The sequence below is a fragment of the Heptranchias perlo genome, chromosome 7 (genome assembly GCF_035084215.1).
Source record: "Heptranchias perlo isolate sHepPer1 chromosome 7, sHepPer1.hap1, whole genome shotgun sequence".
Classification (NCBI taxonomy): domain Eukaryota; kingdom Metazoa; phylum Chordata; class Chondrichthyes; order Hexanchiformes; family Hexanchidae; genus Heptranchias; species Heptranchias perlo.
In genome coordinates, this window is record NC_090331.1 from 98,431,727 (window position 1) to 98,453,278 (window position 21,552).

Sequence of the window (21,552 nt, forward strand, 5' to 3'; positions counted from 1 at the left end):
TCACTGACCTGAGTGTGGTATCAGTGCTGTGAGTGGATCACTGACCCTAAGATGGTGTCTATGCTGAGAGTGGATCACTGATCTGAGTGTGGTATCGGTGCAGGGAGTGGACCACTGACCCTAAGATGGTGTCTATGCTGAGAGTGGATCACTGACCTGAGTGTGGTATCGGTGCAGGGAGTGGATCACTGACCCTAGCGAGGTGTCTATGCTGAGAGTGGATCACTGATCTGAGTGTGGTATCGGTGCAGGAAGTGGATCACTGACCCTAGCGAGGTGTCTATGCTGAGAGTGGATCACTGATCTGAGTGTGGGATCAGTGCTGGGAGTGGATCACTGACCTGTGTGTGGGATCAGTGCTGGGAGTGGATCACTGACCTGAGTGTGGGATCAGTGCTGTCAGTGAATCACTGACCTGAGGGTGGTATCAGTGCTGGGAGTGGATCACTGACATGAGTGTGGGATCAGTGCTGGGAGTGGATCACTGACTTGAGTGTGGGATCAGTGCTGTCAGTGGATCACTGACCTGAGGGTGGTATCAGTGCTGTGAGTGGATCACTGACCTGAGTGTGGGATCAGTGCTGTCAGTGGATCACTGACCTGAGTGTGGGATCAGTGCTGGGAGTGGATCACTGACCTGTGTGTGGGATCAGTGCTGGGAGTGGATCACTGACCTGAGTGTGGGATCAGTGCTGGGAGTGGATCACTGACCTGTGTGTGGGATCAGTGCTGGGAGTGGATCACTGACCTGAGTGTGGGATCAGTGCTGTCAGTGGATCACTGACCTGAGGGTGGTATCAGTGCTGTGAGTGGATCACTGACCTGAGTGTGGTATCAGTGCCAGGAGTGGATCACTGACCTGGGTGTGGGTTCAGTGCCAGGAGTGGATCACTGACCTGGGTGCAGTATCGGTGCCGGGAGTGGATCACTGACCTGAGTGTGGGATCAGTGCTGAGTGTAGATCTCTGACCTGAGTGTGGCATCCGTGCCAGGAGTGGATCACTGACCTCAGTGTTGCATCGGTACTGAGAGTGGATCACTGATGTGAATATGGCATTGGTGCTGTGAGTGGATCACCAATGTGAACATTGAATCAGTGCTGGGCGTGGATCTCTGACCTGAGTGTGGTATCCGTACCGGGATTGGATCACTGACCTGAGTGTCATATCAGTGCTGTGAGTGGATCACTAACATGAGTGCAGTATCAGTGCTGAGAGTGGATCACTGACCTGAGTGTGGTATCAGTGCTGAGAGTGGATCACTGACCTGAGTGTGGTATCGGTGCGGTGAGTGGATCACTGACCTGAGTGTGGTATCAGTGCGGTGAGTGGATCACTGACCTGAGCGTGGTATCGGTGCGTTGAGTGGATCACTGACCTGAGTGTGGTATCAGTGCTGGGAGTGGATCACTGACCTGAGCTTGGTATCGGTGCGGTGAGTGGATCACTGACCTGAGTGTGGTATCAGTGCTGAGAGTGGATCACTGACCTGAGTGTGGTATCAGTGCTGAGAGTGGATCACTGACCTGAGTGTGGTATCAGTGCTGAGAGTGGATCACTGACCTGAGTGTGGTATCAGTGCTGAGAGTGGATCACTGACCTGAGTGTGGTATCGGTGCGGTGAGTGGATCACTGACCTGAGTGTGGTATCGGTGCGGTGAGTGGATCACTGACCTGAGTGTGGTATCAGTGCTGAGAGTGGATCACTGACCTGAGTGTGGTATCAGTGCTGAGAGTGGATCACTGACCTGAGTGTGGTATCAGTGCTGAGAGTGGATCACTGACCTGAGTGTGGTATCAGTGCGGTGAGTGGATCACTGACCTGAGTGTGGTATCAGTGCTGAGAGTGGATCACAGACCTGAGTGTGGTATCGGTGCGGTGAGTGGATCACTGACCTGTGTGTGGGATCAGTGCTGGGAGTGGATCACTGACCTGAGTGTGGTATCAGTGCTGTGAGTGGATCACTGACCTGAGTGTGGTATCGGTGCGATGAGTGGATCACTGACCTGAGTGTGGGATCGGTGCGGTGAGTGGATCACTGACCTGAGTGTGGTATCGGTGCGGTGAGTGGATCACTGACCTGAGTGTGGTATCAGTGCTGAGAGTGGATCACTGACCTGAGTGTGGTATCAGTGCTGAGAGTGGATCACTGACCTGAGTGTGGTATCAGTGCTGAGAGTGGATCACTGACCTGAGTGTGGTATCAGTGCTGTCAGTGAATCACTGACCTGAGGGTGGTATCAGTGCTGGGAGTGGATCACTGACCTGAGTGTGGGATCAGTGCTGGGAGTGGATCACTGACCTGTGTGTGGGATCAGTGCTGGGAGTGGATCACTGACCTGAGTGTGGGATCAGTGCTGTCAGTGAATCACTGACCTGAGGGTGGTATCAGTGCTGGGAGTGGATCACTGACATGAGTGTGGGATCAGTGCTGGGAGTGGATCACTGACTTGAGTGTGGGATCAGTGCTGTCAGTGGATCACTGACCTGAGGGTGGTATCAGTGCTGTGAGTGGATCACTGACCTGAGTGTGGGATCAGTGCTGTCAGTGGATCACTGACCTGAGTGTGGGATCAGTGCTGGGAGTGGATCACTGACCTGTGTGTGGGATCAGTGCTGGGAGTGGATCACTGACCTGAGTGTGGGATCAGTGCTGGGAGTGGATCACTGACCTGTGTGTGGGATCAGTGCTGGGAGTGGATCACTGACCTGAGTGTGGGATCAGTGCTGTCAGTGGATCACTGACCTGAGGGTGGTATCAGTGCTGTGAGTGGATCACTGACCTGAGTGTGGTATCAGTGCCAGGAGTGGATCACTGACCTGGGTGTGGGTTCAGTGCCAGGAGTGGATCACTGACCTGGGTGCAGTATCGGTGCCGGGAGTGGATCACTGACCTGAGTGTGGGATCAGTGCTGAGTGTAGATCTCTGACCTGAGTGTGGCATCCGTGCCAGGAGTGGATCACTGACCTCAGTGTTGCATCGGTACTGAGAGTGGATCACTGATGTGAATATGGCATTGGTGCTGTGAGTGGATCACCAATGTGAACATTGAATCAGTGCTGGGCGTGGATCTCTGACCTGAGTGTGGTATCCGTACCGGGATTGGATCACTGACCTGAGTGTCATATCAGTGCTGTGAGTGGATCACTAACATGAGTGCAGTATCAGTGCTGAGAGTGGATCACTGACCTGAGTGTGGTATCAGTGCTGAGAGTGGATCACTGACCTGAGTGTGGTATCAGTGCTGAGAGTGGATCACTGACCTGAGTGTGGTATCGGTGCGGTGAGTGGATCACTGACCTGAGTGTGGTATCGGTGCGGTGAGTGGATCACTGACCTGAGTGTGGTATCAGTGCTGAGAGTGGATCACTGACCTGAGTGTGGTATCAGTGCTGAGAGTGGATCACTGACCTGAGTGTGGTATCAGTGCTGAGAGTGGATCACTGACCTGAGTGTGGTATCAGTGCGGTGAGTGGATCACTGACCTGAGTGTGGTATCAGTGCTGAGAGTGGATCACTGACCTGAGTGTGGTATCGGTGCGGTGAGTGGATCACTGACCTGTGTGTGGGATCAGTGCTGGGAGTGGATCACTGACCTGAGTGTGGTATCAGTGCTGTGAGTGGATCACTGACCTGAGTGTGGTATCGGTGCGATGAGTGGATCACTGACCTGAGTGTGGTATCGGTGCTGAGAGTGGATCACTGACCTGAGTGTGGGATCAGTGCTGAGAGTGGATCACTGACCTGAGTGTGGTATCGGTGCGGTGAGTGGATCACTGACCTGTGTGTGGGATCAGTGCTGTGAGTGGATCACTGACCTGAGTATGGTATCGGTGCGATGAGTGGATCACTGACCTGAGTGTGGTATCGGTGCTGAGAGTGGATCACTGACCTGAGTGTGGGATCAGTGCTGAGAGTGGATCACTGACCTGAGTGTGGTATCGGTGCTCTGAATGGATCACTGACCTGAGTGTGGGATCAGTGCTGAGAGTGGATCACTGACCTGAGTGTGGGATCAGTGCTGAGAGTGGATCACTGACCTGAGTGTGGTATCGGTGCTCTGAATAGATCACTAACATGAGTGCAGTATCAGTGCTGAGAGTGGATCACTGACCTGAGTGTGGTATCAGTGCTGAGAGTGGATCACTGACCTGAGTGTGGTATCGGTGCGGTGAGTGGATCACTGACCTGAGTGTGGTATCAGTGCTGGGAGTGGATCACTGACCTGAGCTTGGTATCGGTGCGGTGAGTGGATCACTGACCTGAGTGTGGTATCAGTGCTGAGAGTGGATCACTGACCTGAGTGTGGTATCAGTGCTGAGAGTGGATCACTGACCTGAGTGTGGTATCAGTGCTGAGAGTGGATCACTGACCTGAGTGTGGTATCAGTGCTGAGAGTGGATCACTGACCTGAGTGTGGTATCGGTGCGGAGAGTGGATCACTGACCTGAGTGTGGTATCGGTGCGGTGAGTGGATCACTGACCTGAGTGTGGTATCAGTGCTGAGAGTGGATCACTGACCTGAGTGTGGTATCAGTGCTGAGAGTGGATCACTGACCTGAGTGTGGTATCAGTGCTGAGAGTGGATCACTGACCTGAGTGTGGTATCAGTGCGGTGAGTGGATCACTGACCTGAGTGTGGTATCAGTGCTGAGAGTGGATCACTGACCTGAGTGTGGTATCGGTGCGGTGAGTGGATCACTGACCTGTGTGTGGGATCAGTGCTGGGAGTGGATCACTGACCTGAGTGTGGTATCAGTGCTGTGAGTTGATCACTGACCTGAGTGTGGTATCGGTGCGATGAGTGGATCACTGACCTGAGTGTGGGATCGGTGCGGTGAGTGGATCACTGACCTGAGTGTGGTATCGGTGCGGTGAGTGGATCACTGACCTGAGTGTGGTATCAGTGCTGAGAGTGGATCACTGACCTGAGTGTGGTATCAGTGCTGAGAGTGGATCACTGACCTGAGTGTGGTATCAGTGCTGAGAGTGGATCACTGACCTGAGTGTGGTATCAGTGCTGTCAGTGAATCACTGACCTGAGGGTGGTATCAGTGCTGGGAGTGGATCACTGACCTGAGTGTGGGATCAGTGCTGGGAGTGGATCACTGACCTGTGTGTGGGATCAGTGCTGGGAGTGGATCACTGACCTGAGTGTGGGATCAGTGCTGTCAGTGAATCACTGACCTGAGGGTGGTATCAGTGCTGGGAGTGGATCACTGACATGAGTGTGGGATCAGTGCTGGGAGTGGATCACTGACTTGAGTGTGGGATCAGTGCTGTCAGTGGATCACTGACCTGAGGGTGGTATCAGTGCTGTGAGTGGATCACTGACCTGAGTGTGGGATCAGTGCTGTCAGTGGATCACTGACCTGAGTGTGGGATCAGTGCTGGGAGTGGATCACTGACCTGTGTGTGGGATCAGTGCTGGGAGTGGATCACTGACCTGAGTGTGGGATCAGTGCTGGGAGTGGATCACTGACCTGTGTGTGGGATCAGTGCTGGGAGTGGATCACTGACCTGAGTGTGGGATCAGTGCTGTCAGTGGATCACTGACCTGAGGGTGGTATCAGTGCTGTGAGTGGATCACTGACCTGAGTGTGGTATCAGTGCCAGGAGTGGATCACTGACCTGGGTGTGGGTTCAGTGCCAGGAGTGGATCACTGACCTGGGTGCAGTATCGGTGCCGGGAGTGGATCACTGACCTGAGTGTGGGATCAGTGCTGAGTGTAGATCTCTGACCTGAGTGTGGCATCCGTGCCAGGAGTGGATCACTGACCTCAGTGTTGCATCGGTACTGAGAGTGGATCACTGATGTGAATATGGCATTGGTGCTGTGAGTGGATCACCAATGTGAACATTGAATCAGTGCTGGGCGTGGATCTCTGACCTGAGTGTGGTATCCGTACCGGGATTGGATCACTGACCTGAGTGTCATATCAGTGCTGTGAGTGGATCACTAACATGAGTGCAGTATCAGTGCTGAGAGTGGATCACTGACCTGAGTGTGGTATCAGTGCTGAGAGTGGATCACTGACCTGAGTGTGGTATCGGTGCGGTGAGTGGATCACTGACCTGAGTGTGGTATCAGTGCTGGGAGTGGATCACTGACCTGAGCGTGGTATCGGTGCGGTGAGTGGATCACTGACCTGAGTGTGGTATCAGTGCTGAGAGTGGATCACTGACCTGAGTGTGGTATCAGTGCTGAGAGTGGATCACTGACCTGAGTGTGGTATCAGTGCTGAGAGTGGATCACTGACCTGAGTGTGGTATCAGTGCTGAGAGTGGATCACTGACCTGAGTGTGGTATCGGTGCGGTGAGTGGATCACTGACCTGAGTGTGGTATCGGTGCGGTGAGTGGATCACTGACCTGAGTGTGGTATCAGTGCTGAGAGTGGATCACTGACCTGAGTGTGGTATCAGTGCTGAGAGTGGATCACTGACCTGAGTGTGGTATCAGTGCTGAGAGTGGATCACTGACCTGAGTGTGGTATCAGTGCGGTGAGTGGATCACTGACCTGAGTGTGGTATCAGTGCTGAGAGTGGATCACTGACCTGAGTGTGGTATCGGTGCGGTGAGTGGATCACTGACCTGTGTGTGGGATCAGTGCTGGGAGTGGATCACTGACCTGAGTGTGGTATCAGTGCTGTGAGTGGATCACTGACCTGAGTGTGGTATCGGTGCGATGAGTGGATCACTGACCTGAGTGTGGTATCGGTGCTGAGAGTGGATCACTGACCTGAGTGTGGGATCAGTGCTGAGAGTGGATCACTGACCTGAGTGTGGTATCGGTGCGGTGAGTGGATCACTGACCTGTGTGTGGGATCAGTGCTGTGAGTGGTTCACTGACCTGAGTATGGTATCGGTGCGATGAGTGGATCACTGACCTGAGTGTGGTATCGGTGCTGAGAGTGGATCACTGACCTGAGTGTGGGATCAGTGCTGAGAGTGGATCACTGACCTGAGTGTGTTATTGGTGCTCTGAATGGATCACTGACCTGAGTGTGGGATCAGTGCTGAGAGTGGATCACTGACCTGAGTGTGGGATCAGTGCTGAGAGTGGATCACTGACCTGAGTGTGGTATCGGTGCTCTGAATAGATCACTAACATGAGTGCAGTATCAGTGCTGAGAGTGTATCACTGACCTGAGTGTGGTATCAGTGCTGAGAGTGGATCACTGACCTGAGTGTGGTATCGGTGCGGTGAGTGGATCACTGACCTGAGTGTGGTATCGGTGCTGAGAGTGGATCACTGACCTGAGTGTGGTATCAGTGCTGAGAGTGGATCACTGACCTGAGTGTGGTATCTCTGAGATTGGATCATTGACCTGAATGTGGGATCAGTGCTGAGTGTAGATCTCTGACCTGAGTGTGGCACCCATGCCGGGAGTGGATCACTGACCTCAGTGTGGAATCAGTACTGAGAGTCGATCACTGATGTGAATGTGGCATAGGAGCTGAGAGTTGATCATTGACCTCAATGTAGAAACGGTATTGAGAGTGGATCACTGATTGAATGTGGCATTGGTGCTGTGAGTGGATCACCGAAGTGAACATTGAATCAGTGCTGGGCGTGGATCTCTGACCTGAGTGTGGTATCCGTACCGGGAGTGGATCACTGATCTGAGTGTCATATCAGTGCTGTGATTTGATCACTGACCTGAGTGCGGATCACTGACCTGAGTGTGGTATCAGTGCTGTGAGTGGATCACTGACCCTAAGATGGTGTCTATGCTGAGAGTGGATCACTGATCTGAGTGTGGTATCGGTGCAGGGAGTGGATCACTGACCCTAAGATGGTGTCTATGCTGAGAGTGGATCACTGACCTGAGTGTGGTATCGGTGCAGGGAGTGGATCACTGACCCTAGCGAGGTGTCTATGCTGAGAGTGGATCACTGATCTGAGTGTGGTATCGGTGCAGGAAGTGGATCACTGACCCTAGCGAGGTGTCTATGCTGAGAGTGGATCACTGATCTGAGTGTGGGATCAGTGCTGGGAGTGGATCACTGACCTGTGTGTGGGATCAGTGCTGGGAGTGGATCACTGACCTGAGTGTGGGATCAGTGCTGTCAGTGAATCACTGACCTGAGGGTGGTATCAGTGCTGGGAGTGGATCACTGACATGAGTGTGGGATCAGTGCTGGGAGTGGATCACTGACTTGAGTGTGGGATCAGTGCTGTCAGTGGATCACTGACCTGAGGGTGGTATCAGTGCTGTGAGTGGATCACTGACCTGAGTGTGGGATCAGTGCTGTCAGTGGATCACTGACCTGAGTGTGGGATCAGTGCTGGGAGTGGATCACTGACCTGTGTGTGGGATCAGTGCTGGGAGTGGATCACTGACCTGAGTGTGGGATCAGTGCTGGGAGTGGATCACTGACCTGTGTGTGGGATCAGTGCTGGGAGTGGATCACTGACCTGAGTGTGGGATCAGTGCTGTCAGTGGATCACTGACCTGAGGGTGGTATCAGTGCTGTGAGTGGATCACTGACCTGAGTGTGGTATCAGTGCCAGGAGTGGATCACTGACCTGGGTGTGGGTTCAGTGCCAGGAGTGGATCACTGACCTGGGTGCAGTATCGGTGCCGGGAGTGGATCACTGACCTGAGTGTGGGATCAGTGCTGAGTGTAGATCTCTGACCTGAGTGTGGCATCCGTGCCAGGAGTGGATCACTGACCTCAGTGTTGCATCGGTACTGAGAGTGGATCACTGATGTGAATATGGCATTGGTGCTGTGAGTGGATCACCAATGTGAACATTGAATCAGTGCTGGGCGTGGATCTCTGACCTGAGTGTGGTATCCGTACCGGGATTGGATCACTGACCTGAGTGTCATATCAGTGCTGTGAGTGGATCACTAACATGAGTGCAGTATCAGTGCTGAGAGTGGATCACTGACCTGAGTGTGGTATCAGTGCTGAGAGTGGATCACTGACCTGAGTGTGGTATCGGTGCGGTGAGTGGATCACTGACCTGAGTGTGGTATCAGTGCTGGGAGTGGATCACTGACCTGAGCGTGGTATCGGTGCGGTGAGTGGATCACTGACCTGAGTGTGGTATCAGTGCTGAGAGTGGATCACTGACCTGAGTGTGGTATCAGTGCTGAGAGTGGATCACTGACCTGAGTGTGGTATCAGTGCTGAGAGTGGATCACTGACCTGAGTGTGGTATCAGTGCTGAGAGTGGATCACTGACCTGAGTGTGGTATCGGTGCGGTGAGTGGATCACTGACCTGAGTGTGGTATCGGTGCGGTGAGTGGATCACTGACCTGAGTGTGGTATCAGTGCTGAGAGTGGATCACTGACCTGAGTGTGGTATCAGTGCTGAGAGTGGATCACTGACCTGAGTGTGGTATCAGTGCTGAGAGTGGATCACTGACCTGAGTGTGGTATCAGTGCGGTGAGTGGATCACTGACCTGAGTGTGGTATCAGTGCTGAGAGTGGATCACTGACCTGAGTGTGGTATCGGTGCAGTGAGTGGATCACTGACCTGTGTGTGGGATCAGTGCTGGGAGTGGATCACTGACCTGAGTGTGGTATCAGTGCTGTGAGTGGATCACTGACCTGAGTGTGGTATCGGTGCGATGAGTGGATCACTGACCTGAGTGTGGTATCGGTGCTGAGAGTGGATCACTGACCTGAGTGTGGGATCAGTGCTGAGAGTGGATCACTGACCTGAGTGTGGTATCGGTGCGGTGAGTGGATCACTGACCTGTGTGTGGGATCAGTGCTGTGAGTGGATCACTGACCTGAGTATGGTATCGGTGCGATGAGTGGATCACTGACCTGAGTGTGGTATCGGTGCTGAGAGTGGATCACTGACCTGAGTGTGGGATCAGTGCTGAGAGTGGATCACTGACCTGAGTGTGGGATCAGTGCTGAGAGTGGATCACTGACCTGAGTGTGGTATCGGTGCTCTGAATGGATCACTGACCTGAGTGTGGGATCAGTGCTGAGAGTGGATCACTGACCTGAGTGTGGGATCAGTGCTGAGAGTGGATCACTGACCTGAGTGTGGTATCCTTGCGGTGAGTGGATCACTGACCTGAGTGTGGTATCGGTGCTGAGAGTGGATCACTGACCTGAGTGTGGTATCAGTGCTGAGAGTGGATCACTGACCTGAGTGTGGTATCTCTGAGATTGGATCATTGACCTGAATGTGGGATCAGTGCTGAGTGTAGATCTCTGACCTGAGTGTGGCACCCATGCCGGGAGTGGATCACTGACCTCAGTGTGGAATCAGTACTGAGAGTCGATCACTGATGTGAATGTGGCATAGGAGCTGAGAGTTGATCATTGACCTCAATGTAGAAACGGTATTGAGAGTGGATCACTGATTGAATGTGGCATTGGTGCTGTGAGTGGATCACCGAAGTGAACATTGAATCAGTGCTGGGCGTGGATTTCTGACCTGAGTGTGGTATCCGTACCGGGAGTGGATCACTGATCTGAGTGTCATATCAGTGCTGTGATTTGATCACTGACCTGAGTGCGGATAACTGACCTGAGTGTGGTATCAGTGCTGTCAGTGAATCACTGACCTGAGGGTGGTATCAGTGCTGGGAGTGGATCACTGACCTGAGTGTGGTATCAGTGCGGTGAGTGGATCACTGACCTGAGTGTGGTATCAGTGCTGAGAGTGGATCACTGACCTGAGTGTGGTATCGGTGCAGGGAGTGGATCACTGACCCTAGCGAGGTGTCTATGCTGAGAGTGGATCACTGATCTGAGTGTGGTATCGGTGCAGGAAGTGGATCACTGACCCTAGCGAGGTGTCTATGCTGAGAGTGGATCACTGATCTGAGTGTGGGATCAGTGCTGGGAGTGGATCACTGACCTGTGTGTGGGATCAGTGCTGGGAGTGGATCACTGACCTGAGTGTGGGATCAGTGCTGTCAGTGAATCACTGACCTGAGGGTGGTATCAGTGCTGGGAGTGGATCACTGACATGAGTGTGGGATCAGTGCTGGGAGTGGATCACTGACTTGAGTGTGGGATCAGTGCTGTCAGTGGATCACTGACCTGAGGGTGGTATCAGTGCTGTGAGTGGATCACTGACCTGAGTGTGGGATCAGTGCTGTCAGTGGATCACTGACCTGAGTGTGGGATCAGTGCTGGGAGTGGATCACTGACCTGTGTGTGGGATCAGTGCTGGGAGTGGATCACTGACCTGAGTGTGGGATCAGTGCTGGGAGTGGATCACTGACCTGTGTGTGGGATCAGTGCTGGGAGTGGATCACTGACCTGAGTGTGGGATCAGTGCTGTCAGTGGATCACTGACCTGAGGGTGGTATCAGTGCTGTGAGTGGATCACTGACCTGAGTGTGGTATCAGTGCCAGGAGTGGATCACTGACCTGGGTGTGGGTTCAGTGCCAGGAGTGGATCACTGACCTGGGTGCAGTATCGGTGCCGGGAGTGGATCACTGACCTGAGTGTGGGATCAGTGCTGAGTGTAGATCTCTGACCTGAGTGTGGCATCCGTGCCAGGAGTGGATCACTGACCTCAGTGTTGCATCGGTACTGAGAGTGGATCACTGATGTGAATATGGCATTGGTGCTGTGAGTGGATCACCAATGTGAACATTGAATCAGTGCTGGGCGTGGATCTCTGACCTGAGTGTGGTATCCGTACCGGGATTGGATCACTGACCTGAGTGTCATATCAGTGCTGTGAGTGGATCACTAACATGAGTGCAGTATCAGTGCTGAGAGTGGATCACTGACCTGAGTGTGGTATCAGTGCTGAGAGTGGATCACTGACCTGAGTGTGGTATCGGTGCGGTGAGTGGATCACTGACCTGAGTGTGGTATCAGTGCTGGGAGTGGATCACTGACCTGAGCGTGGTATCGGTGCGGTGAGTGGATCACTGACCTGAGTGTGGTATCAGTGCTGAGAGTGGATCACTGACCTGAGTGTGGTATCAGTGCTGAGAGTGGATCACTGACCTGAGTGTGGTATCAGTGCTGAGAGTGGATCACTGACCTGAGTGTGGTATCAGTGCTGAGAGTGGATCACTGACCTGAGTGTGGTATCGGTGCGGTGAGTGGATCACTGACCTGAGTGTGGTATCGGTGCGGTGAGTGGATCACTGACCTGAGTGTGGTATCAGTGCTGAGAGTGGATCACTGACCTGAGTGTGGTATCAGTGCTGAGAGTGGATCACTGACCTGAGTGTGGTATCAGTGCTGAGAGTGGATCACTGACCTGAGTGTGGTATCAGTGCGATGAGTGGATCACTGACCTGAGTGTGGTATCAGTGCTGAGAGTGGATCACTGACCTGAGTGTGGTATCGGTGCGGTGAGTGGATCACTGACCTGTGTGTGGGATCAGTGCTGGGAGTGGATCACTGACCTGAGTGTGGTATCAGTGCTGTGAGTGGATCACTGACCTGAGTGTGGTATCGGTGCGATGAGTGGATCACTGACCTGAGTGTGGTATCGGTGCTGAGAGTGGATCACTGACCTGAGTGTGGGATCAGTGCTGAGAGTGGATCACTGACCTGAGTGTGGTATCGGTGTGGTGAGTGGATCACTGACCTGTGTGTGGGATCAGTGCTGTGAGTGGATCACTGACCTGAGTATGGTATCGGTGCGATGAGTGGATCACTGACCTGAGTGTGGTATCGGTGCTGAGAGTGGATCACTGACCTGAGTGTGGGATCAGTGCTGAGAGTGGATCACTGACCTGAGTGTGGTATCGGTGCTCTGAATGGATCACTGACCTGAGTGTGGGATCAGTGCTGAGAGTGGATCACTGACCTGAGTGTGGGATCAGTGCTGAGAGTGGATCACTGACCTGAGTGTGGTATCGGTGCTCTGAATAGATCACTAACATGAGTGCAGTATCAGTGCTGAGAGTGGATCACTGACCTGAGTGTGGTATCAGTGCTGAGAGTGGATCACTGACCTGAGTGTGGTATCGGTGCGGTGAGTGGATCACTGACCTGAGTGTGGTATCGGTGCTGAGAGTGGATCACTGACCTGAGTGTGGTATCAGTGCTGAGAGTGGATCACTGACCTGAGTGTGGTATCTCTGAGATTGGATCATTGACCTGAATGTGGGATCAGTGCTGAGTGTAGATCTCTGACCTGAGTGTGGCACCCATGCCGGGAATGGATCACTGACCTCAGTGTGGAATCAGTACTGAGAGTCGATCACTGATGTGAATGTGGCATAGGAGCTGAGAGTTGATCATTGACCTCAATGTAGAAACGGTATTGAGAGTGGATCACTGATTGAATGTGGCATTGGTGCTGTGAGTGGATCACCGAAGTGAACATTGAATCAGTGCTGGGCGTGGATCTCTGACCTGAGTGTGGTATCCGTACCGGGAGTGGATCACTGATCTGAGTGTCATATCAGTGCTGTGATTTGATCACTGACCTGAGTGCGGATCACTGACCTGAGTGTGGTATCAGTGCTGTGAGTGGATCACTGACCCTAAGATGGTGTCTATGCTGAGAGTGGATCACTGATCTGAGTGTGGTATCGGTGCAGGGAGTGGACCACTGACCCTAAGATGGTGTCTATGCTGAGAGTGGATCACTGACCTGAGTGTGGTATCGGTGCAGGGAGTGGATCACTGACCCTAGCGAGGTGTCTATGCTGAGAGTGGATCACTGACCTGAGTGTGGTATCAGTGCTGTGAGTGGATCACTGACCCTAAGATGGTGTCTATGCTGAGAGTGGATCACTGATCTGAGTGTGGTATCGGTGCAGGGAGTGGATCACTGACCCTAAGATGGTGTCTATGCTGAGAGTGGATCACTGACCTGAGTGTGGTATCGGTGCAGGGAGTGGATCACTGACCCTAGCGAGGTGTCTATGCTGAGAGTGGATCACTGATCTGAGTGTGGTATCGGTGCAGGAAGTGGATCACTGACCCTAGCGAGGTGTCTATGCTGAGAGTGGATCACTGATCTGAGTGTGGGATCGGTGCAGGGAGTGGATCACTGACCCTAGCGAGGTGTCTATGCTGAGATTGAATCACTTTTCTGTCTCAGCATTGAGCAGCCTGTGGAAATGGAGAATTCCTCGCTGTGTTACTGATCGATACTGGGTGTCTGATGGGACCCACAGCCTGACCATCATCACTCAGCGTGTCACAACAGCAATTAAGAACATAAGAACATAAGAAATAGGAGCAGGAGTAGGCCAATCGGCCCTTCGAGCCTGCTCCGCCATTCAATAAGATCATGGCTGATCTGATCCTAACCTCAAATCTAAATTCATGTCCAATTTCCTGCCCACTCCCCGTAACCCCTAATTCCCTTTACTTCTAGGAAACTGTCTATTTCTGTTTTAAATTTATCCAATGATGTAGCTTCCACAGCTTCCTGGGGCAGCAAATCCCACAGACCTACTACCCTCTGAGTGAAGAAGTTTCTCCTCATCTCAGTTTTGAAGGAGCAGCCCCTTATTCTAAGATTATGCCCCTTCGTTCTAGTTTCACCCATCCTTGGGAACATCCTTACTGCATCCACCCGATCAAGCCCCTTCACAATCTTATATGTTTCAATAAGATCGCCTCTCATTCTTCTGAACTCCAATGAGTAGAGTCCCAATCTACTCAACCTCTCCTCATATGTCTGCCCCCTCATCCCCGGGATTAACCGAGTGAACCTTCTTTGTACTGCCTCGAGAGCAAGTATGTCTTTTCTTAAGTATGGACACCAAAACTGTATGCAGTATTCCAGGTGCGGTCTCACCGATACCTTATATAACTGCAGCAATACCTCCCTGTTTTTATATTCTATCCCCCTAGCAATAAAAGCCAACATTCCGTTGGCTTTCTTGATCACCTGCTGCACCTGCATACTAACTTTTTGATTTTCTTGCACGAGGACCCCCAGATCCCTTTGTACTGCAGTACTTTCCAGTCTCTTGCCATTAAGATAATAACTTGCTCTCTGATTTTTCCTGCCAAAGTGCATAACCTCACATTTTCCAACATTGTATTGCATCTGCCAAATCTCCGCCCACTCACCCAGCCTGTCTATATCCCCCTGCAGGTTTTTTATGTCCTCCTCACTCTCTACTTTCCCTCCCATCTTTGTATCATCTGCAAACTTTGATATGTTACACTCGGTCCCCTCCTCCAAATCGTTAATATAGATTGTAAAGAGTTGGGGACCCAGCACCGACCCCTGCGGAACACCACTGGTTACTGGTTGCAGTCCGAGAATGTACCGTTTATCCCAACTCTCTGCTTCCTGTTAGATAACCAATCCTTCACCCATGCCAGAATATTACCCCCAATCCAGTGATTCTTCATCTTGAGCAATAATCTTTTATGTGGCACCTTGTCGAATGCCTTCTGGAAGTCTAAATACACTACGTCCACTGGTTCCCCTTTATCCACTCTGTACGTTATATCCTCAAAGAACTCAAGCAAATTTGTCAGACATGACTTCCCCTTTGTAAAGCCATGCTGATTTTGTCCTATTAAATTATGTTTGTCCAAATGTTCTGCTACTGTCTCCTTAATAATAGACTCCAAAATTTTACCCACCACAGATGTTAGGCTAACTGGTCTATAATTTCCAGCCTTCTGCCTACTACCCTTTTTAAATAAGGGTGTTACATTAGCAGTTTTCCAATCTGCCAGGACCTTTGCCAAGTCCAGAGAATTTTGGAAAATTATTACCAAAGCATCCACAATCCCCACTGCCACTTCCCTCAAGACCCTAGGATGTAAGCCATTAGGTCCAGGGGATTTATCCGCCTTGAGTCCCATTAATTTACTGAATACCAATTCCTTTAATCGTATTTAGCTCCTCCCCCCCTAGAGTCCCCTGTTTGTCCAGTGTTGGGATATTCTTAGTGTGCTCTACCGTAAAGACTGAAACAAAATATTTGTTCAGCATTTTTGCCATCTCCATGTTTCCCACCATTAATTCATCGACTTACTGGCTGTTGAAGAGTTTTGAAGTATAATACGATGACAACACTGATCAGTACACAGATATCTCTCTTTATTGTGCAACAATGCAATAGATTACATCGCCCTTTAAGACCTGTGAAGAAGCAGGAAGCACAGGGGTTAATGATTATTCTGTGCTGGTCTCATTATATCAGGTAATCAGGATTGGAGCACAGAAAACAAGCATGAGAGGGCCCATTACGTCAGGCACATCTTTATTACAGCATCATTGTAATAAAAGCAGGTCCCCAATCCACAGCTTTGGGTTCCTTTTCCATATTCCCATGGCCTATTTGCAGACGCAGGTGTTCCGGGTTGGTTGCGATTGTTACTGTTACTTCAATACTGATCTGCCCGTGAAGTGCATCAAATCAGAAATAGGCACCCTGGATCTCGGCCACTCTCTGCAGGTAGTCCTTGTACAGCACACACACTGGCACACCCTGCTTAACAACCTGCCACTGCACTGAAGCCTGCTGCACTGTGCCCTCCATCAGCAAAGGAAGCTTCATCCGGCTGCTCATCCCAGCTGGGCCTCTACTTGTGATTGTCTGAGAAGAAAAGGAAAGAGTCATGGGAAGATCGAGTTACATCGAGTTTACAGCACAGAAACAGGCCATTCGGCCCAACTGGACTATTTTATGCTCCACACGAGCCTCCTCCCTCCCTACTTCATCTCACCCTATCAACATACCCTTCTATTCCTTTCTCCCTCGTGTTTATTTAGCTTCCTCTTAAATCCATCTAAGCTATTCACCTCAACTACTCCTTATGGTAGCAAGTTCCACATTCTCACCACTCTCTGGGTAAAGAAGTTTCTCCTGAATTCCCTATTGGATTTATTAGTAACTATTTTATATTTATGACCTCTAGTTCTGGTCTCCCCCACAAGTGGAAACATCTTCTCCATGTCTACCCTATCAAACCCTTTCATTATCTAAAGATCTCTAACAGGTCACCCCTCAGTCTTCTCTTTTCTAGAGAAAAGACCCCCAGCCTGTTGAATCTTTCCTGATAAGTTTATCCTCTCAGTTCTGGTATCATCCTTGGGAATCTTTTGTGCACCTTCTCCAATGCCTCTATATCCTTTTTATAATATGGAGACCAGAATTATGCGCAATACTCCAAGTGTGGTCTAACCAAGGTTCCATAAAAGTTTCACATAACTTCCCTGCTTTTCGATTCTATCCCTCTAGAAATGAACCCCAGTGCTTGATTTGCTACTTTTAGTGATTTGTGTGTCTGTACCCCGAGATCTCTTTGTTCCTCTACCCCATTTAGACTTTTATTATCCATGCAATACGTGGCCTCCTTATTCTTCCTACTAAAATGTACCACCTCACACTTATCTATATTGAAATTCATTTGCCAATTACACACCCATTCTGCAAGTTTATTAATGTTTCTTACATTAGAATCATAGAATCATTACAGCACAGGAGGCGGCCATTTGGTCCAATGATGACATGCCAGCTCTTTGTGAGAGCAATCCAGTTAGTCCCATTTGACGCATTCTTCCTTTGTATTAACTATACCCCCCGAATTGGTGTCATATGCAAATTTTGAAATTGTACTTCTGATTCCTGAATCCAAATCGTTGATGTAAATTATGAACAACGGTCCCACCACTTTCCACATTTTGCCAGTATCAGTAACTGCCCTTAACCCCTATTCTCTGATTTCTGTTTTGTAGAAAATCTGCCGTCCATTCTGCTACCTGTCCCCTGACTCCTCATGCCCTGACCTCAGTCATGAGTCTACAATGTGGCAACTTAGCGAAGGTCTTTTGAAAATCCAAATATATCACATCTACTGCTTTACCCTGGTTTACTCTTTCTGTTACTTCTTCAAAGAATTCAATAAGGCTGGAAATAATAATAGGATTTGGTAGAGTCAACACAGATTTATGAAAGGGAAATCATGTTTGACAAACCTATTGGAGATCTTTGAGGATGTAACTAGTAGAATATATAAGGAGGAACCAGTGGATGTGGTGTATTTGGATTTTCAGAAGGCTTTCAATAAGGTCCCACACAGGAGGTTGGTGAACAAAGTTAGAACACATGGGATTGGGGGTAATATACTGACATGGATTGAGAATTGGTTAACAGACAGAAAACAGAGAGCAGGAATAAATGGGTCTTTTTCAGGTTGGCAGACTGTGACTAGTGGGGTACCGCAGGGATCAGTGCTTGGGCCCCAGCTATTCACAATATATATCAATGATTTGGATGAGGGAACCAAATGTAATATTTCCAAGTTTACTGATGACACAAAACTGGGTGGGAATGTGAGTTGTGAGGAGGATGCAAAGAGGCTTCAAGGGGATATAGACAGGCTAAGTGAGTGGGCAAGAACATGGCAGAACAGAAATGCAGAGTATTTTTTAAATGGTGAGAGATTGGGAAATGTTGATGTTCAAAGGGACCTGGGTGTCCTTGTACATGAGTCACTGAAAGCAAACATGCAGGTGCAGCAAGCAATTAGGAAGGCAAATGGTATGTTCGCCTTAATTTCAAGAGGATTTGAGTACAGGAGTAAAGATGCCTTATTGCAGTTATATAGGACCTTAGTGAGACAACACCTGGAGTATTGTGTACAATTTTGGTCTCTTTACCTACTTGCCATAGAGGGAGTGCAATGAAGGTTCACCAGACTGATTCCTGGGATGGCGGGATTGTCTATGAGGAGAGATTGAGTAGACTAGGCCTGTATTCTCTAGAGTTTAGAAGAATGAGAGGTGATCTCATTGAAACTTACAAAATTTTTTACAGGGCTCGACAGGGTAGATGTAGGGAGGATGTTTCCCCTGACTGGGAAGCCTAGAACCAGGGGTCAGTGTCTCAGAATAAGGGGTCGGCCATTTAGGACTGAGATGAGGAGAAATTTCTTCACTCAGGGGGTGGTGAATCTTTGGAATTCTCTCCCCAGAGGGCTGTGGAGGCTCAGTCATTGAGTACATTCAAAACAGAGATCGATGGATTTCTAGATATTAAAGGCATCAAGAGGGAATAGTGCAGGAAAGTGGAGTTGAGGTTGAAGATCAGCCATGATCTGATTGAATGGCGGAGCAGGCTCGAGGGGCTGGATGGTCGACTCCTGCTCCTATTTCTGATGTTCTTAGGTCGGTCAAGCATGACCTTCCCTTCTGAAATCCGTGTTGACTATTCTTTATTATATTTTCATTTTCGAGATGTTTTTCTATTGTATCTTTGAGTAAAGATTCCATTATCTTTCCCATCACTGACATTAAGCTAATTGGTCCATAGTTCCTTGGATTTATTCCATCTCCCTTTTTAAATACATGAATCACATTAACTATCCGCCAGTCCTCTGGCACCATTCCCTTTTCCAATGAATGTTTATATATATGTAATAGTGCCTCTGCTATCTCTTCCCAAACTTCTTTTAATATTCGAGGATGCAATCGATCCGGACCTGGGGTTTTATCCTCTCTAAGTTTGATTAGTTTATTCATTATCTCCCCCCTTTCTATCTTAAATGTCTTTTTACCTTTTTTGTTCTTTTCTTCTAATCTCCTGCCCACCTCGTTAGTCTCTCTGGTAAATACTGAGGCAAAGTAACTACAATATTTCTCCCATTTCACTGTCATTCCCTGTGAGTTTATCTTGTGTATCCCTTATTGGCCCTATCACTATCCTGATTTATCTTTTATTTATGTGTCTGTGGAACACTTTACTATTTCTTTTATATTCCTTAATAATTTAATTTTATTGTTTCTCTTTGCTTTCCTAATTATTTTTTTGACTTCTTTCCTATCCTCTTCCTGTTCCCTTTTCTCATCCTCTCCTTTATTGACTCTGTATTTAGAGTGTGACCTTTGTCTTTAGTTTTAATTTTACCCTTATCTCTTTATTCATCCACGGTGATTCATTATTGGCTCATTTGTTCTTGTTTTTTAGAGGAATATATTTCTCCTGAACACGATTGGACACCGTTTTAAATATTTCCCACTGCTGTTCTATCAGTTGTCAACATTTTTTCCTGTTTACTTTCCCTAATTCCATTCTCATCCTTTAAAATTTGCTTTTTTGCAATCTATTACTTTTTTCTTTGTCTTACTTATGTCTTTCTCAATCATTATTTTAAACCTTATTATGTTATGATCACTATTGCCTAGATGTTCCCCGACTCTTCTCTGTTCTGGTTCATTTCTCATTACTAGATCCAGCAGTGACTTGTCTCTTGTTGGGCTGCTCACATACTGGGTAAGAAAGGAGTCCTGTACACACGGTAAAAACTCCATTCCCCTTTCCCCTTTCCCTATTCGTGGGTAGTTGAAATCTCCCTTGATTATTATTCGATGTTTTTTTACTAATCAGTTTCAAATCTCTGGAGGTTTACCTCCTTACAGGTGTGACAGACAGTTTTAATCCACTCCCCTCTGTCCCTGATGGCACTGACTCAGGCTGGGGCCAGCAGCCCACCCAACCAGGCATTCCCATGTGTTTGCCCAGGCACTGAACCTTCATAGACTATTCCACTGTTGAGACATCATGGCCAAGACCAATTCGGTCCTCACCCAACACATCTGCACACATCGAGCAGGGCCAACTGGATCGTGGCCTGGAGTTGAATCTCTGGGAAATTTCTTCCTCCTCCCCGCAAACCACAGGCAAAGATGCCAATTGTAGTTGCGTGACTGCTGCCCTGGCTCAGACCAACTAGTTCAGTGAAGAATGGGGTTGGAATCTGTGATCTTATTGCTCTGTATCGCTCAGTACAATAATTGACAATGATTCGTGCAGCAAATCCCAGTGCGCAGGGTCGTACAAAACTGCCTCCAAGCAATGACTCCAGGCACCTAAAATCTGACTCTGACACAGTAAGAATGAGGTGAGCAACAAGGTGTTTTTTTAGAACTGATGGTGAAAATAATTTCTGCAGTATGAACAAACTCACATTTATCAGTGGATTCTCATCCTCCAGGTGGAAATTGAGGACCTGAGTTTCGATCCATGCATCATCCGTGTTCCTCGGGTCATCCACATACCCACTGTAAATCTGAAACACACACACACACATCTAATACCAGAAACACACACACACCTAATACCAGAAACACACACACACCTAATACCAGAAACACACACACACCGAATACCAGAAACACACACACACCGAATACCAGAAACACACACACACCGAATACCAGAAACACACACACACCGAATACCAGAAACACACACACACCTAATACCAGAAACACACACACATCTAATACCAGAAACACACACACACCTAATACCAGAAACACACACACACCTAATACCAGAAACACACACACACCGAATACCAGAAACACACACACACCGAATACCAGAAACACACACACACCGAATACCAGAAACACACACACACCGAATACCAGAAACACACACACACCTAATACCAGAAACACACACACATCTAATACCAGAAACACACTCACACCTAATACCAGAAACACAGTCACACCTAATACCAGAAACACACACACACCTAATACCAGAAACACACACACACCTAATACCTGAAACACACACACACCTAATACCAGAAACACACACACACCTAATACCAGAAACACACACACACCTAATACCAGAAACACACACACAC

The 21,552-nt window shown here is 49.3% G+C and overlaps 1 protein-coding gene across 1 annotated transcript in view; it reads right to left on the reverse strand.

The window, feature by feature from the left end:
• Nucleotides 1-15,965: 15,965 nt before the first annotated feature.
• LOC137323418 (transient receptor potential cation channel subfamily M member 2-like) overlaps nt 15,966-21,552 on the reverse strand; it is a 199,687-nt gene continuing 194,100 nt past the window's right edge. The window contains exons 14-15 of the mRNA XM_067986895.1: nt 20,854-20,955; nt 15,966-16,481 (exon numbers count right to left, since the gene is read on the reverse strand). Coding sequence (XP_067842996.1) covers nt 16,302-16,481; nt 20,854-20,955 — 282 coding nt within the window. The 3' untranslated portion in view covers nt 15,966-16,301. The remainder of the gene's footprint in view (nt 16,482-20,853; nt 20,956-21,552) is intronic.